The following is an 18,915-nucleotide window of genomic DNA, read 5'->3' on the forward strand; positions in this document are numbered from 1 at the left end:
GCATTTTAGAGGAAATGAGAAGTAAACTCAAATTGAAAACGTCTTTTTAAATACTGGGTGCCTTTGAGTTCTGGATAAGAAAACCAAATGCTGGGAAAAAGGGTTTTAACAGCCCTATTCTTACTGTGTAATTAAGAAGCAAAAAAAGAACAGCCAGGCCATATATTACTGCCCACATACTTTATTTTTACGGTGCGCAATTAAAATAATGAACTCTATGTTCCTTGTTAAACATTAAAGAATAATTATGTGTGAGTAATCTATATTTTCTGTGCACATTGTCAGAAACATACAGTAGATCCCTGTTCGTTGTTCTACATCACAGGATAAAGTAGACATATGATATTAAACCCATGTAGTGTGGGTGTAACTTTCCCTTTTGTCTATTGCATTTTCACCAACGCATTTTTACAACCTTTGGAATGAGTGAAAATTTGCAATAATAAGGGCTGTAATATTAATGTGTGACTGTCCTCAAATGTAATTAGACAAGGTTATTAACATCATTTTCCCCAAAGTGCTGTTTCTCAGTATTTATAAAAATACTACATATTTCTGTTCCTCCTCTTGAAAAAAACTAAATTGTTACTCCCATTTTTACCATCTTTGTTTTTTTTTTTTTTGTCTGCTGCATTTACATTTAAGTAGCAGTAGGAACCATATTTCAAAAATAGTGTGCAGACTATGCATGCTAAAAAAAACAGAGGTGTTATCCACATTTTAATCCACATTGATTGTTAAGAGCTTAGATATATAGTAGAAATAGCTACTACAAAGTCATTATTATTTGTGAACTACTTATTTTTCATCCTTCTTTATTTCTTCCTCTCAAACTGTTAAACTGTTGTCCTTTACATTGTGGTGTGTTTTGCCAAGTATTAGAAGAAACAAACTGTTACACAAAGTTTACCCGTGATTGGCACAAGAGCCAAAAATAGCACATCAAGCTTTCTTGTGCTAATTGTTAGTCATGTTCAAGCCTCTTTGCACTGTAGAATGACACATCATGTGAATCCACCAGAAAACCTTCACAAATTCATTCATTTAAGGTAACAGCTCAAGAAGAAACACGTTGGACAGGCACTACTCATGTATGTAGTCCCACAGGAATTGGACTGCGTTTGAGCTGCTCAGTCGAATATATTTCAGTGCATTTGGAATATTCAGTCAAATGTTATTGAATTTGTTCAATAAATTCAGTCCTAAATAAAAATTACTTGGTTTTTGTCACAGTGAGTTTACACTTACAGAATAGTTTCATATCTTTTCAAGTGTAGCATAAACACACATATAAATGAATATGAATATGATATATGATACGTATGAATTGTTGTTAAGAAATGGTAGTTCAAAATGTCTGTACATATTTTAATGGTAACAGTTTGTACTGTTTGTATTTTTTTGTAATTCAGGGTTATTCATTTGATAAAGTATCTTGTTGATCCTGATTCACTTGATGACAAATGATTTTGTGACCCTATTGTAGTGTTAGTGCCAATAATAATGTAATGTACGAATTGGTAATTTATGACGGATTACAAAATCTTAGAAAAGACAACTTAAATAAAACAAATACACGGAATAATTGTGTGTTCTGGTATTAGTTCTGATTTCTCCTGATATAGTTCAATCAGTCATGTTCAGATAAAAAAAACACACGCACACTTAACTACTTTTTGTACTGGAATTAACTGATGGGATGTGTATGTTGGGACACACCATATTGTATGAGAGGCCCACTAAAATGTCTATACATCCCTGCCGGCCTGCCTGGCAGGCAGTGTGGCTAGTAGGACGGATCGGCTGCTCTTGACCGAAGTGTAGGACAAACTGACAGACAGCCAGCCAGCCAGGCAGACAGACAGAAAGACAGATGGAACAAACATCTATCTTTGTCCTCAGGCAATGCTGCTGTTAGGGCAAAAAGAGACAGACAGTCTCAGTCTGGATGTTTTTGTCCTCTACTGTCCCCTTTTAGTGATCAATGATGTGGTGACATCACCTGTTTGTCCTGTAGTTGACATTACTCTCTTGTTGTCTTGAGTCTGGAGGTTTTCCCTCGCCGTCTCCCTTCCTCTACTATCAATTACATTAACAGCAGCCTGAAGCATCCTCCTAGCATGTTGCTCCATTTTCTACTTTATGGCTTCCTGCTACATTATAGCATGATGCCTGTAATAGAGCTTACTCTCTATTCTACTCCAGGCTTTGCTCTGCAATTCAATTTCTCTTTCTAGCATTAGACTTTTTCTGGTGCCGATGAAGTATTTTTATGGCTGTGCTGATGTCATCACATTTCTGTTTGTTCCTCATCTCCTAGGGCACAGTTTACAAGAAAATGAATTATACAACACAATGGAAAGGATGGATGTTCTGCAGTCAACGTGAGGGGAAATTGCCCTAACAAGACTTGGCTTATGTTTCCAGCTATCTATACAACTTGAAATTATCAGATAGCATTCGTTATGCAGTATGTTTTGCATTTTTTCACTTGTGTTGATTATGTATTACCAGTCAGAAGCTGGTGGATACGTGTGGTGCATCAACTTTAACACTGATTGAAATCAAGACCAAATATAGCACATCAGTCATTCCTATGCTAATTGTTAGCCATGTTCAAGCCCGTATGCATCGTCTAATACACCATATGACAGCAACAGTCTTCAGTCATTCATTCATTTAAGTGAACAGCTCAGGCAGAAATTCTTTGGACGCGCATAAGCTCACATCTTGTGAAGCTTAAAACAAGACTCACGCCTAAGGAGGTTCTACTGTGCTGAGGACAATCCATCATTGTTCTGTGTAAAAGTTCAGCTAAAGTTATTATGAGGCATCAGCAGTTTTACCTATTCAAATCAAGTTGTGAATATTTAACGAACCTACAATCTATTAGTTTTAAATTGTTCCAGGGTTTCTGTGAACAATGTTTCAGAGTTGAGCTGCAGCGCAGAGTTAGAAACACAAATATGGAATTTAATTTTTAAATGAGTGTAACTTCAGAATCACTCACACTCACAGGGTTATAGGACCAATCAGGAGAGGAGGAGCATTTGTAGTGGCTGTCAGCTCCTTCCACTATTGTAAAAGCATTGTATTATCTTGATTGTAAACTTGTCCTTTATTGTGTATGTTATAAAACATAATAAGCCATTGAGTAAAACATGGCATGTTAGCTTATTTGGTGATTCTAAATTGTCTGTAGGTGAGAATGTGACTGTAAATTGTTGTCTGCCTGTTTATGTCTCTCTGTGTTGGCCCTGAGATAGACTGGACACCTTTCTGGGGTGTAACCCGCTCTCGCACGGGGACAGCTGCTATAGACTCCAGCCCCCGGTCACCCTAAACAGGATAAGGGGTTACACATAGACATATTAATCAAAGATAAATGACCAGGCTACGTGTAATATAAACACATCTACTTTCTTCATGTATAATGACCCCCCCAATTAACTTCTGCTCCATTATATGTTTTCTGTCCTGTCATTGGTTATATACATTGTCTGCCAGTCCCAGTCCATTCGATGTGCTTTTAAAGCGATCTGACTGACACAAGGCTATTTAACAGAACGATTTCCTCTCTCAAAGATCTGTTATTTTCTCATAATAATATGGTCATAGACAGGAGGGGAGTGAGCTGTAGTTCAGCAGTAAAAACATTTGAATTCTCTGCCATCAAGATGCATAAATGTTTATTTAATTACCATTTGTCAAAAACATTTGGTGGTTCAATACATTATTGAATGTTTAGATTGTAAAACATAATCATAGTTAGTATCACAATACACAATACAAATAAATCCAGATGCAAACAATCGGCCATTAAAAATGTGTTGCTGGTATTTATGTCCTCATGTGTTCAGCATCTTATCAGTGAACATTTACACTCTGTTGTTTAATCTGAGCAATGTAAAACAACAACAACAACAACAAAAAACAAACAAACAAAACAGAATGCACGTTTTAATTTACAGATAAGAATCAGATTTGAAAGAAAAACACTCAGCCCCAGATTTTAACTGTGCATGTTATTTGAACAGTGTGTATCTCTAAAGTTCGACTCACAGCTGCTCCAGCTGAAACAGCAAACGCGTTGGTGACGGTTCAGAGAAAAGGAAGTCTCTGGTCCGCTACAACACATTCCCTCAGTTCCACGCACCTCGCGTCTTTTTCTTGCATCTTTCCCTGCATTTTGAGTAGGAGGGACTCGGAAACGAGGAAAGACGCGAGTGAGGAAAACGAGGCCACTTAGGATGGAGACATTGTTTGGCTTTTATTCTGAAAGGGTTATGCTACCGGCGGAAGTTTGGGATGGTTAAACGTCAGGATCACTAGCCAAACTTTCGCTTTGCAAAGCTAACGCAGCGGTTATGGCGACGTTCTTCGGTGAAGTTTTGTCGGTGTATTCCAGGGCTGTGGAAGAGGATGATGAGGATCTCGATGAAAACGAAGAAGATGAACAAATCCGCAGAGAGCTGGAGGGAAAGCGGTAGATAACTTTATCCAGCTAGCATCCAGTAACAGGAAGTGATACGTCAGAAAGCATGGACGTATAGCGGTAGATTTAGCAGAAAGACATTAATATTTAAGCAAATCTACGAATTATGTTTAGGAGTAAAAATAAATGTGCTTTTTTTATCCTCCAATTTTAACCTTCTTTGCAACATGACCACATGCAGTAGCGTCATTGACGCCTAACTTACCTGTTTTGGGAAGTTAACGTTAGCTAACATGACACATGACATTTCAGTGACAAACGGTAGGTAACTTTGCAGCACTCATAACCTCTAACCTAGATTGAAATAAAATATTCCTTGTGGATAGTGAGAGATGTTTGTTTTGTGCCTAACACCGTGAGAGCTTTAAATAAATTATTACAAGTGCAACAGCGTAATGACTTTAAACCTAGAGTCGTCTGTCTAATCTTAAACTAATCGACTAATCGATTATTCAACGAATAATGGAAGAGGCTCCAGCCCTCCTCCTACCTTACACGGGATAAGTGGTTACAGATAATGGATGGGTGGATTAGTTAGATTATTAGCAATCCTTCATCTCAATTTTCACGAGGAAACCTTAAACACGTGTCAAAGTTATGATCAAAGATTTTATCCCAAAGCCAAACACTTACATTATTGATAAGCTTTTAAAAGTGAATAGTAAAACAAGTGTTTCTTCCTCAACATTCTTGGTTTCACCTTATTTGATATTACATATGCCCAACCTAGCCTATATTCAAAAATAATTCAATAATTGTTTCACCAAGAATCTGGTGTTTTGAGAACCCCTGGGTTTTTACTTCGTTTGTGCAGCCTTGGTTACGGCTTCCAGTTAGTGAAGTTGAAAGTTTAATATTTCAAGAAAGTACCCCAAAATGAAAGAATCTTCTAAATTGGTTCTAAGTGTAACACTTGAGTGAGTTTGAAGAGAATTGATTTGAGAAGATACATTTGTTATAATAAATTATGAAAAAAAAAACTCTTAGAAATCTTGGTTAGAATTTGCTGAATAAGGAAGGAAAGAAATTATTTTGATGACTTTTTTTTATGATTGTACTGTTTTTATTTCTTATAAGCTAACAGCAGGCACATCTTTCCAGGTGGAAATAAATTAAAGTTGTACAGTCTAAATCTAAAAACGTATCACTCTTCATCAGGGAGGTTTGTCTGCACTGGAACCCTGAAGTCTCTGAGGCCCTGAGGTCCGGAAACAAATTTCACTGTTCAGACTTCATCCTTGCTTCTGGGGTCAATGCTTCCAGTAAGTGGCTTCTGTATTATACATTGCCTGTCATTATTCATTCTGACAGTACAAACAGTGTTACTAGGAATCAAAGGAAAATCCTTCCTGTGAGAAAAATATGTACATAATTTCTTCTACGTAAAGTTTTTCCCAGATCTTAATTCCATTCACAATTAATATAATCAACAGTGATGAACATTTTACACCTAAAAGGCAAATATTTAGATTTTCACCATTGGTCAAGGAAAAAACAGAAATACAAAACCATTTGAAGAGATCACCTTGGTTTGTGAGGAATCATAACAGGCATTTGCTGTGGTAGTGTTATTGATCATGACCAAATGTGGTTCAACAGACTTGGGAATAAGTGAAGTAATGTCAATTACAGTCATTTAGCAAACACTTAGAAGTAAGGACCAAACATCTAGTGCAACTTGGGATCCAGAGTCCTGGCCTATAATACCATGACATCTGGCCAGGAGTTGAACCACTGACCTTATTGTTCAGGATGGCTACAGCTGCTGACACACATGCCAAGATGTCACATAAGTTAAATATGAAAAGAAAGTTCTGTCATATACAAAGTGTTGTTCAATACTGAAAGGTTCTGTTTTTTTGTCAGGGTTTCTGTCAGTATATATCCTCACCTCTGCAAACTGGGACACAGTGGGACATGCATCAGTGTGGAATGAAAGGAGCAGGCCTTTAAATGGACAAACAAGTGAGGAGTCTGCATGTGTTTTCTACAGACACAAGGACAATCCATCAGTGAGTAACATCCAAGCAAAATAGCTGATAGCATCACTTGAAAATGCATCTGGCATTTCACAAACAGCAGCAGACTTCTGTAAACCTAACTAACCATTTAGTTAATGATATTTCTCTTGATGTAATAAATTCTTCACTATTGAGACCATATGATAACTGTGCTTAGTTCTCAGTTGTGCTAATGCATAACATACTATTGAAAAAACCTGAATATATATATATATATTGGTCAACAAATATAATATAACATAAGAATCCACTTAAACTTAAATTAGACTTACGTTTGTTGAAATCGTCTATATAACTGCGTCAACTCAGCAATGTTTCACTCTGTTCTGCTATATCTCACTTTGTAAACCACCTTACTGCAGCAGCTTTTATACTGTAATGCATTTCAAGAATACAAAATGAACTTACAGAATTTATGAGCCCTGCTAATGTGACAGCTCTTGCATCAGCTGTCACAAATCAGAGTTATAAGTCTTATGTGTGCAGAGCTGCGTGGGGTTAATTTCAGCCTGGTGTCATTTGTGTGCGATTTAATCAAGATAAACATAGTGAATGGTCTGTGGCCATGGCATAGTGATCGCACTGCACTGGTTAAAATGCTTCACATCTATCACAGGTTTCTGTCATGCTGCCATCAGGTGGCTGCAGGAAAAGGCATTCAAGGCAGCTGTGGACAGCAGATACTATAACGCTCACCCATAGATTACTGCTTCACTAAAAATAAAAGCCAGCCTCACCTTCATTTTTTATGCTGATTTAAAAGTACTTTTGATGAGGCGAGTGTGTGTAAAATTTTGGGGAAATTCTGCTTGTACTGACAATAGCAAACATTTGCTGGGTCCAGGCTCTGAAAGAAAAACATGTACTCCTTTGACTTGCATCATAGGACATTAAATATGATTTGGATAGGTTTTGGACTGTAGGTCTGACAAAATCAAAGAAATCTAAAGACGTCACCTTGTGCTGCTGTATGCTAATGTGAAATTAAATTGTGAAAGTAATTCCCACATCAAAACAATTTTGCAGTGATGCTTAAGCTTCATTTGTGGGTTCTTCCTCTAATTTGTTACCTGTGAGAGTATATGAGTTCTTGCTGTATATGAGTTACACTCGTATCATTTAAATAAAATGTTTCTTGCATTCTTTTCCCTGAAGCTTTTGATATGCCAAGTGACTTGCTACATTGCAGAAGACCAACTTTTTCAGTGGGCAGAAAAGGTATGTTTTATACAACTAAACCATTTTGATAGCACTGTGATTAAAATATGTTGTTATGCAGAGACGCTCAACAGATTTACAACCACTGTTTTTGAATAAGAACCACAACGTAGCAACGGACCCTTTTTATATTGAAGGAGGAGCACACTTTGGAGTGGCTATGTTTCGAGAGAGGCAAAGCATTAGCCTGTTAAGGTAGAAAGTCACTATACAAGGGGGAGTTCACTTACTATAACATGATGCCACACATAGGAAAGTTGTATTGGTTGTTGATCAATGATTCAGCAATGAGTTGACAGTGAAATAGATGAGTACAAATCTTTTGTCTTATTACATATACACTTATATGGCAGCAACTCATGACATAAAGGCAAGCAGACATGGTCAAGAGGTTAACTCGTTTTTGAGACCAAGCATCAGAATGGGAAAGAAATGTAATCTGACTTTGATTTTTAAAAAGATAATTGGTGCCTGTCGGGCTGTTTTGAATATATCAGAAACTGCTGATCTCCAGGGATTTTCACAGACTATTATCTAGCATTTCCAGACGATGGTTTGGAAAAATAAGGAACATCAGCAAAAGGCAGCAGTAACTCTGATAATCAGAAGGCAGTGTTTCACAGAATCTGTGCTTCCCCCAAAATACTAACTATTCTGTTGCACATGGGGGTTGGCCCAGTACCAATAAAGTTGTCATGGAGTGTACACCAGTTGTTGGCCCCAATTTAAACATTGTTAGACTAGAAAGGTCAACATCAAACATGCAAAGCTGATCAACATGAAAAAGGTGATGTGTTTCTCTTTCTCATAGGTTTTCGACTGTCTGCAGCACAGAGACTTAAAAGTGACTGTGCTGTCAGACAGCTCTGTGGCCGATTACAGGACAGCAGACTGTCTGTGCAATAGCTCTGTTCCTTTCCTGCGATCTTTGCACACCACTAATTACAGTGGTTTGCCTGTCTGCCCGTCACTAGAGCAACCCAACATAGTTACTGGACTTCCAGCTGCAGGTACTAATATTGTACTCCTTAATTTAGAAGGCTCAGACTTGCATTATCTGAAAAGTTTTTTTTTGCTTCCTCTCTCACACATAAAGTAATATAGACTTAAAAGCTGCATAACTTAGCTTTGACTCGTCTCTCATACTGCTTTGCATGTTTAGTAAAGCAGTTCCTTTTTGACATTTGAAGAATAGCAGCTTTATCATTGCAGATAAGAAAGAAAACATTCCCATTAATCTCATAAAACAACTTGTCCATGTCTTGAAACACTGTGCTCCACATCCACATTTTATGGGAGACCTGTACTAACCCGTTTTTGTTGACTATAAATCAGAGGTTTTGATCCTCTGCTCTTCCTGTTGAAGTGTCCTTGAGCGAGACGCTGAATCCCAAATTACACTTGATGTGTATGTATGTGTGGAAAACCCTGCCTTGCACAAATGTTTCTCCACTTATTGACTGTAGTCTTGCATCCTGATTTGGTCATTTTGGTTCTAATGGTCTAAGGGTCTAAACAAATAGATTAGAAATCTATTAGTACTGTGTAATCAGGACAAATAATGTGAGCATTTATCATTGAGGTTACGTACTTCATTTCAAACCCACACCACCTACTCTGTCTAGGTGTAGATAACCTTACACTGTTCTACTTGTGCTGTTTCATCAGTATTGAACCACTGCCAGGTCCACCACATTGCTGCTGTTGTTTACCAGTGCTATAGTGATATCATTGGCCCTGACTCTGTCACCATGGAGACCTATAAGCCTGCACTAACCAGGCTGGGCAAGTCCATACAGGTGAGTTGCTTTTCTTTTATATATCTGAGGGCAATTTCTTTTTAGGTCAGTGTGGTGAAACACAAACAAAGTCAGGAACTTAGAAAAGTGCAATTAAAGATGGTGATATCTACTAATGCATTACCCAGAATGATCGTGATGGTATTAAATGACTTTTGAAACATTACTGAAATGTTTTCCTGATTTTTTTAATGCTTCAATCTCCTACGTTATTTTCTCTCCTCAGTTGGACTGGTCTCCAAGCGCTGACGTCTTTCGCAAGTTTGTCAAAACTGCAGATATTCAGAGTAATCTTTATATCTGAAAATTCCAATTTAATTCTACTTTCCTGCGATTCAATATTGTAATTTTGTTTAAATAAATGATATTAAATGAACAATTTCTATGTTGAACTGTAAATGTTTAATTACACAGTCGTTTGATTATTAGAGTTGTCTGTAAAATTGCATTCTTTTAGTTTGCAAAGAGGGGAATTAGAACTGGCATTGTGTTCTAATTTATGATCCACAAATTTATAAATGAATCACATTAGGCTGTACAATGTGCCTGTGTCTTACTTATCTCTCTACTTAAAGTTAAGAAACAAGGATATATGGGGAGTTTTAAAAGAGCTGTTGTAATGACTTTGAATTTAATTTACACCTTTTGACTCCTGAATGTATTAACTTTGACGGCCCCTTGACCGTTTATCTAGTGACACCAGGAGCTCAAAAGTTGTACAAATACCTGCCCAACGAAAGAAGTTGTGGCCAGCTGCATTCCGTTTTTCGAATTGTTGCAAGTTGATTTGATATAATTTATATTGTTAAAAATGTGTATATACAGTTCAACAGGAAAGAAAACAAGAAGGCTAATAAACTGTGTAGACTTCTGTCATAACAATCTGAGGGGATTCATAGACGAGGATTAACCATGCGAGAGACACCATGGTCTGGAAAAAAACTGTTGGTCAGTCTAACATAGCCTCAGAAGGAGATAAATATGACCACCTCAGTACATTTAAGTGACTCTAAAAGCTTGAGGAAAAGAATTCATGGAACTGATGAGACCTAAAGTCTCAATAAGCTGTGCGCTTTGAACGGTGCTTCTAGCTGAAAGTATGCCGAAGTAGTTGGGCGCCAAACATGTACGGAAGACAGAAGTCATAATAATAGTAACTGGAAAAAGCATTTCTAAAAGAAAATGCACTATGAATGCTTCAGCGCTGAAAGGACTTTCCAAGCAAAGCTGAAATGTCATTGCTGAAAGTTTTGCTTTTTGCTGAAATGAAATGTTGCTCCTTATATACTAGTTAGGCAAACGTCAAAGCCAGTTATCCTTAAAGGCAAAAACGAGTTGATGTCTTCCATTATGTCAAAGCAACAATTGTATAAAAAATTTGAAAATTTAAAAACATATTAAAGACAGTAAACAATCTACAGTAGATACAGTTACTTGTAATATATCCTAATCTATATAATTCTGACTTCCATCTTCCTTAGCGTTATTTGGGGCCTAACTACGTCTGCATACTTTCAGCTAGAAACGCCATTCAGACTTCAAAATGTTCACCTTATAATGGAGACTACTGCTTGTACACAGCTTTTTAATATGTTTTATTCTTTTTAAGGCTTGTGTAGTTTTAAACAGTTTTTAAACGATGACGTCACATAATTGCCATTGAAGATTGTTACGGCTAACTGGCCTTAAGGTTTGGCCTACTATTATAGAAAGATGCGACATTTGCTTTCAGCAAAGACGGTTTAGCTTTGCCAGGAAAATCTCTTCGGCGCTGAAACACTCGCAGTGCATTTTCTTTTTAGAGATGCTTTGTTCGTGTTGTGTTCACAGTCCCTCCGCTTGACCTCGTGAGGGCGGTAGTGCGACAACGCTTCAGTTCACTAAAGCCAAGAAGTAAAAACAGACCAAGTGTGCGAAACTCAAACATGCAAACCTGTTGTTTACTTTAGACAAACTATTTTACTGTACTGCACGATTATGTCGACAAATTCGATGTATATCAGTGTATAACCACAAAATCTAAATACAAAAACAAAATTTGAGATTTCGCCGTGAGATAGCACTTTACGTTAGCTTGGTCAACGAGGGTGGCTATGAGTGCTAACGTTAGCCGAGTTACAGCTTCGAGAAATGGAAAAAACAAGGCTTCGGTCAGGCAGAGCCAAGAGTGCCAACCTCCAAGAGCCAGCAAGGTGCTGGCCGAGAGGAACCAGGCCGTGGTGCCCGTCGGAGCCTGGGTGGAAGATGGACAAGACTTCCTAGAGCACCCGTCCGTGAGTTTGTCATTACGCTAAAGTAAATTAGCTTGTTGCCAGGTTGTAAATGAAGTCAAACCGACTGTTAATAAAGAAGAGAGCGTGTACGTTGCTGCAAAAGACGAGTAAATGCTCATTTGGCTTGTGTTTATTCCTATCAACGTTTGGGGCACCGCAGATCCTATATTATGTGTAGTACCAGCACACTAACATTCAGAATTGGATTCACAATGTGTAGAAACAAAACATGGTTTTCAGGTCCACTCAGACCAGCATTGCACGGGGGTCAGTTTTATTCTACTCCTTGTTAGATCGTGTTGTATACATTTATCACAGTGACACTTTTCTGAATGACTGTTGCATCCTATATGAAACGTTGGGATATGACCCTCAGTCCCCGAATAAAGCTATTGCATTTTATTTTTCTATAATCTATATCTATGTAACTAACTGTGTTTGAGTCTCTGCCTGTGGAACAGTTACTAAAGTCGGAATACTTAGAGTAGCTGTAACTACATGTTCACACTGAGCTTGCAAAAACTGCTTTCATAGTGAGCTGATTTGCTGACAGGTAAATCCGTTTTGTCATCTCTTGGTTTAAGGTTCTTGCTTCGTTGACTGAGGAGCTGCAGGCAGAAAGGAGGAGGGAGAATGAAGAGAGCCTTCAACGATTTCAGGATGAAGTGCGCCGCCGTGTGGCACAGCAAGCTCAAATCTTCAAGAAAAGACAGCAGCCTCACACAAAGCCGGTGCAATGAGAACACTGTTTTCATTAAGTAGAGTAAACCATTATTTTCAGTATCTAGTTATTCGAACAAACTGTATAGCGTAAAAGAGAAGAAAAGACTAGAGAGGATAACTCAAATATATAAGTAGCTCAAAACTATTGTTAGTGTACAATAAACAGAAAAAAGAAACTGGGACAAGCTTCAGCTATTTTGCAACACAGTGTTAACGACAACAAATAGTTAATGAATAATCAGAGGTGTTGCTGATTAATTAACTAGTTCTTTTGACTTAAGCTAATTTCTTTCAGTTATGTTCCACATAGTAAGGGCTGATCTCCCTGTTTGCCATGTTGCTGTTGCTGCCTGACAGACCTCATTATAAAACAGTGTGTTTGTGTCCAGGTGAAACCTGACTGGAAATTCCCACAGAAGCAGTATGGAGTCTGGACCCAGAATGTTTCTGCTGGTGAGAAGCTAATGTCTTCAGGAAGTGCTGCACAACTCACGGTAATGGAGGGGAGCTCTCAGCTGGCGGGAAAGTATTGTGTATTGTCACCCTGGAACATTGATAATCACATAAACAATATCTATGATGTCGAAACTGAGAAATGTTACCATTTCATGGAAAATAGCTCATTTTGACTTTGAGGGCAGCAACACATTGCAAAAAAGTTGTAAGAGGGGCAACAAAGGTCTGGAAAAGTAATTGCCACAAATGGAGGAGCATTTGACAACAATCTAGGTCAATTGGCAACAGGTCAGTAGCATGACTTGGTGTAAACGGAGCATTTTAGAGAGGCAGAGCCTCTCGAATGTAAAGATGGGCAGAGGTTCACCAAACTGTGATAAACTGCGCCAAAAAATTGTGGAAAAATTTCAGAAAAATGTTCCTCAATGTAAAATTTTGAAGTTTTTGAGGATCCCACCATCTACTGTATATAATACCATCAAAAGATTCAGAGAATCACGAGGAATCTCTGTGCACATTCTGTTTTTATTTACATTTTACACATCTTCCCAACTTTTTTGGAATTGGGGATGTACAAAAGTAAAGTACTCTATTGAGAAAACTATGTATTTTACACCATGGTTATGACAAATGTACAGTAATTAATAAAAATAAGGGTAAAAGATCCCTGTTGGTAAAGGTGCAGCTGATTTTATTCACTATGTGCTGACAGCTGATTAACCCATAATGATAAATCATCATCATTAGTTCAGGTGGTATTAATGTTGTGGCTTGTCAGTGAAAGGTTTTTCAAAAGTCTAAGTTGCTAAAGAAATGGTTTTTGTCAGTCTGATGTGGAAGAACTTACTACTGAGACTTGTGATGTCTCAAATATGTTTTCTATCATCCATTTGCCTCACGTGGTTCAGTTTCCTACAGTACGTAGTGTGAGGCTCTGCAGCAAATGTTGTTTATATCACTCTGAATGATTGCATTTTTTCCTCGTCCGAGTGAAAAAACAATGTGACAGTGATTAACAGGGGACTATGTTATTTTGGTTTTCCAGTCCACTGAAGGCATGAGGCAGGTCCGACTCAGATTGGCTGCCTGTCGGATGATTCCACAAGGGGATGTTACGTCAGATCTTCCTGGAGACAAATGGAATATCTCTTCATCCAAACATGTGAGCGTCTGTCTCACACAGTTGTTCCTCTTTTAAGAACACACCGGTCAATTGTGTGTTCCTGCACATTTAGGATTTAAAAAAAACTTTTTGTCGTCCCAACAGAAACCTGAAACTCATGAGTTAATATCACAGTATGAGGTGGAAGAAGAGGAGAATGTTCATAAAGAGGAAGAAGAGGAAGATGATCAACTCTTCACCAGTCAACATGAATGTCCCCTCATTCAGCAGAAGGTTAATAAATACCCCAAGATGCAGTAGCGGCATCTTTTGTAATGGTTCAGTCTGTCGGCCGTGTTGATGTCTGTCTGACTAATTATTTCCCTCTAACAACACAGTTTTTATATCATTTAATTCCCACAGACTGTCTGGTTGGGACCTAACGTCTAAGAATATAATATTTAATGACATGAACAGATGTAAATACATCTGTATTTATACAGTAATATTCTTCCTACTTAGCAAACACCTGACATAGTTATCAGACATCATGCTACCAAAGTCAAAATTCATTAAAATTGAAACACGGCAAATTCATACTCCGTGCACATTACTGGACTCAACTAAACTCCTAGTCGATAATGAACTATTCATAAATCCAAATAGTGTAATCTTTATGACCATGATATGTCCCTTGACAAGTTCCATTACGTTAGAGTTTACAGTTTGATATTTCACTTTACCACATGACCAGTGACATAATGGAAACACACAAGGTTAATGATAGACATAAACATATAACTTCCATTACCCTCTAATGCCTTGAATTGTCTGCATGTCCAGGTTGCTAACAAGGAACAGTAACAATAAATAGCTCAGATTATTCTGGCTTCCCTTATCTACATTAACCTTGATGTAGATTTGTTCTGAATGTTCACAGTAATGCAGCAACGTTTCAAGCAGTGCAACAACGTGGCTTATTTATGTGTGGGTCATTGTTTTTGTGCATCAGTGCACTGTGGTTAAGGAATATACTCTGTCAGGCTTTAACAGTAGGCTACTCGTTTGTATAATTGATTCTTTTATGGGATTTATCGACATAAAAAATACAGAATATGAGCAGAATGACCGTATAACATTTTTACATTTTCATGTGTTGACCGTGGAGACATATAAAAAAATGTTTTATGATCTAAATGAGTGCTGTCAGCAGCTTGGTAAATTCAAGCTGTTTGGGGCTTGTTATCAGTAAAACCCTTTTTTCTAGACCTGCTCATTCTGTTCTCATGGTGTATATGTTTCAGGTGAGTGGACATGTGTCGTGGGAAACAGACAAAGCACAGCCTAATTCTGCTTTTAAGTCCAGCATCAGAGTCCCACAGACCCTGTGGCCTCTGACTGACCAGGAAGAACTGAAAAGGCAGGTAAGAATCAGACAGATGCATGAGTCTTTGACCTGTTTAAACCCCGTTGCTCCAAATGTTACAGATATCACATCTCTTAATGCAGCGTCAGTCTCAGTTCCTCATGCACCGCCGCCTCTTCATGAACACTGAGAGAGAGCAAGTGAAAGAGAACGATCAGCACAGGAAACATCTGAAGAGGACAGCAAGGTGACAAGACCACAGTATTTTTGCCTGCATCACTTCACTTTTTTGTGAAACTGTTTGATTTTAATAATTCTATGTCCAAAATCTCTTTGTAGTTTTAAGCAATAGACTTGAATAATGAGAGATGCAAGTTAAGTGTTTTCACCAACAGGAGCTTCCAACTATGGAAGTATTCATGGCAGAAAAAACATAAAAACAATGTATTTGGCTAAAAATATAGCCCAATTCTCTGCATGTGTGTGGTGCGGTCACCGTTTTCCTTCCCAGTATTCTGCAATATTTTAGCTAAACCGCAACTCCGTGTTTAGTTAACCTGTGTGCTCAGGCTGTTCTAAACTACTGGCATATGAATGCAAAATGTGAATCTTAAGCCTTGGTCTCAGTTAAGACCCTCAAATGTCTCTATTAAAGGATCAAAGCACAGAAAGAACAGATTCGTCTGGAGAAAGAGAAAGAGTTGGAGAGAGTTCGGCAGCTCACAGAGGCCAGACACAAGCTGGAGGAGAGAGAACTTCTTATTCTTGAGCGACTGAGGCTTGAAGAGGAGGAGGGAGTTGTTAAGATGCGGAGAAGAAAAGGAGAGGAGAAGGGCAAAGTAAATATGAGGTAATTCTGATTTGTTTACTAAAGGTTTTATAGATCTAGATCTGTTTACAGGTGTTAAAAAAAGTTCTGCAAGGCATCACCTTAACTTCAGATTTAACAACTGGACCTTTGTGTTAGCATTGAACTCACAGTTAATGACGGTGTTGTAGTGGACACCAGTATATGGAGATGTGTTTTTTAATAATCTGCCTCACCTATAGAAACACCTCTCAGTATCACATAGTCCAGTACAACACCTCCATTTACAATTAACTTAACATTGAACACACTATTCAATTTACATTTTGAATCACGTCAACAAAAGCCGAACATTACAAACATTGTAGTGGTTGAGTGTCTGGCATTTTAAATTGTATTAGATTATACCGCTCGTTTTGAACATCAAAAGTGATGACACACACAAGGTTCAGTGAAGTGTAACATGACCTGTTTGGCATGTTACAGCGAACAGTTTTCCTCAAATTGGCCCTTCCACAGAACGGTCCCAACAAGTAAGCTACCTGCCATTTGTGTACAGCTTCAAGTCAAATTCAGCAATGTGTAATTTTTCTTTGGTCTGGACCCAACAGACCAAACTTCATGCACTGCCTTAATGATGTAAGTTGCTTTGTAAAACTGATGGTAACTGTTGGCAGGTTCATTGAGGCTTTGAGAGCTCAGGTGAAGGAGCGACTGTCTCAGGAAAAGCTGCAGCTCCTCCCTCTCTGCTGCTGTGCAGCCTCTTTCTGGGACTCCCATCCTGATACCTGTGCTAACAACTGTGTCTTCCACAACAACCCCAAAGGTAATGCACGCACTTCACACACTCCCTCTGTTTCTATAACCGCCACCAATGAGCTTTAGTGGATATACACATTGAAACTCAGTTAACAGTCAAATGTACCTTTTCTACAGCCTATGCCCAGGCATTACAATCAACAATACTGAGTGTGGATTTACGGTAAAGGAAGCTGATGAACTGCTATGGAAAGATGTTACTCACTGACATTTGGGAAATGCACTGTAAGATGTCAAACACAGAGTCACAGGACAAGACTGATAATTGATCTCTGCGTCCTGCACAGAAGGAGGAGCAGGTTGACATGATTGGCATGAAAGCTTGTTCTGGCATTGTCATTTTGAAGTAAATAAAACATGACCTCTGGTATCAACTGACGTTCTACACAGTTTGCACATAATTTTGTTGTTACATTCCTCACAGGGGATATGGATGACTTTGCCTGTAGCACCATCATGAGTTATGAATGTCAGTTTCCATATATGATGAATTAGAAATATTATTAAGCCCAATTAATGACACAATATGATAAGGTGGTAAATACAGTCAACATTACACCTACTAACCTCTCTAGTGTTTAGTTTAAAGCTTTACCATTGTAGCATGACTGTAGTGCTTGTGCTTTTGTTTGTGTGAAAAATAGACTTTGGGAATAACCTTTAAATGTTTATTGAATATATTTAAATGACCAATACAACCTTGTAATAGTTTATGTTTTGTATATTTATTGATAATTAGATAATTTGATTGTTGTGCAAACTTGCTTCAGGTAATAACTAAAGTCAGGAAATTGGGAGTGTGTTTTTGAGGGGGTCGCTTTTTTGTTGTGAGGAATTTGTTAGAATCATCATAAATTTAAGTAAAACAAATTAAAAAAAACTTTGTTCTGTTTTTAATTAAACATTACTTCTATATGCAAATGTTACAGTTTAAGTCATGATGAGGGAGCAGCTGTAGCTCAGTTGGTAAAGGCAGTCGTCCATGGACCACAGGGTGAGTGGTTCGATCCCCGGCCCTGGCTATATGTCGAAGTGTCTCTGGGCAAGACACTGAACCCCTAACAGCCCCTTCCCCTCCCCAGCTGTGCAGTGCTGGTCCAAGCCCGGTAGAAATTGGGGAGGGTTGCGTCAGGAAGGGCATCCGGCGAAAAACTGTGCCAAATCAACATGCGGACAATGACCCTGAACTCACGGGATAAGCCGAAAGGACCAAAAAAAAAAAAAAGTTTATGTCATGATAAATTATCATGAATTTTATTCATACATTAATATTGTCCTGCTTGAGACATATTATGTATTTTAAATTGGAAATTGTTATGCCATTTATTTTGTAAATATAATTAAAATTATTTTGGTGCCCTCTGCCACTATTTTGAAGCTATGCCTTAAAACAATATAGTGCTTTCATTTTCTCATTTATCTTGAGGTGGAGACTGGCTCCTCGTGGCTACTGTAGCTTGACAGTGTAGTGCTATGACATATTTATAACAAATTTATACCACAGAGGATATTCGCTGCAATGAAAAACCATTCAGCATGCTGTTGATATTTATTTTTATTGCAAAGTGTACATCACTTCTAGTAAATAGGAAGAAAATGAAACCATATACGTTCAATCCCATGTCTCAAGTAGCACATAAGACAACAACTTTTCTTGTGGCCTGAAAAATCATTCATGTAATGTGGAAATTTTTGTAATAACAACTTCCTTAACTTGCATAACATTCAGGTTATAATTGCAACTGTGAACAGACTTTTCCGATAACTCATACATATTGGAAATTATCCTATATATATATTTGGGGAACTTGTACTTAATTGAATTATTGTTATTA

General features: G+C 37.9%; 2 protein-coding genes across 2 annotated transcripts; both read left to right on the plus strand.

The window, feature by feature from the left end:
• Positions 1–4,241: 4,241 nt before the first annotated feature.
• psmg1 (proteasome (prosome, macropain) assembly chaperone 1) lies at positions 4,242–9,918 on the plus strand. Its single transcript, XM_067494311.1, has 7 exons — positions 4,242–4,486; positions 5,654–5,757; positions 6,362–6,507; positions 7,672–7,734; positions 8,546–8,744; positions 9,403–9,533; positions 9,760–9,918. Exons 1-7 carry the CDS (start codon positions 4,368–4,370, stop codon positions 9,835–9,837), a joined length of 840 nt encoding a protein of 279 aa, XP_067350412.1. The 5' UTR covers positions 4,242–4,367; the 3' UTR covers positions 9,838–9,918.
• Positions 9,919–10,063: 145 nt separating this feature from the next.
• ccdc15 (coiled-coil domain containing 15) lies at positions 10,064–18,418 on the plus strand. Its single transcript, XM_067494307.1, has 10 exons — positions 10,064–11,806; positions 12,391–12,537; positions 12,919–13,023; positions 14,031–14,147; positions 14,253–14,381; positions 15,392–15,511; positions 15,597–15,700; positions 16,109–16,303; positions 16,939–17,087; positions 17,198–18,418. The coding sequence occupies exons 1-10, from the start codon at positions 11,627–11,629 to the stop codon at positions 17,245–17,247; spliced, it is 1,296 nt and encodes a 431-aa protein (XP_067350408.1). The 5' UTR covers positions 10,064–11,626; the 3' UTR covers positions 17,248–18,418.
• The last annotated feature ends 497 nt before the right edge of the window (positions 18,419–18,915 follow it).

This window comes from Channa argus, chromosome 24 (assembly GCF_033026475.1).
Source record: "Channa argus isolate prfri chromosome 24, Channa argus male v1.0, whole genome shotgun sequence".
Taxonomy (NCBI): Eukaryota; Metazoa; Chordata; class Actinopteri; order Anabantiformes; family Channidae; genus Channa; species Channa argus.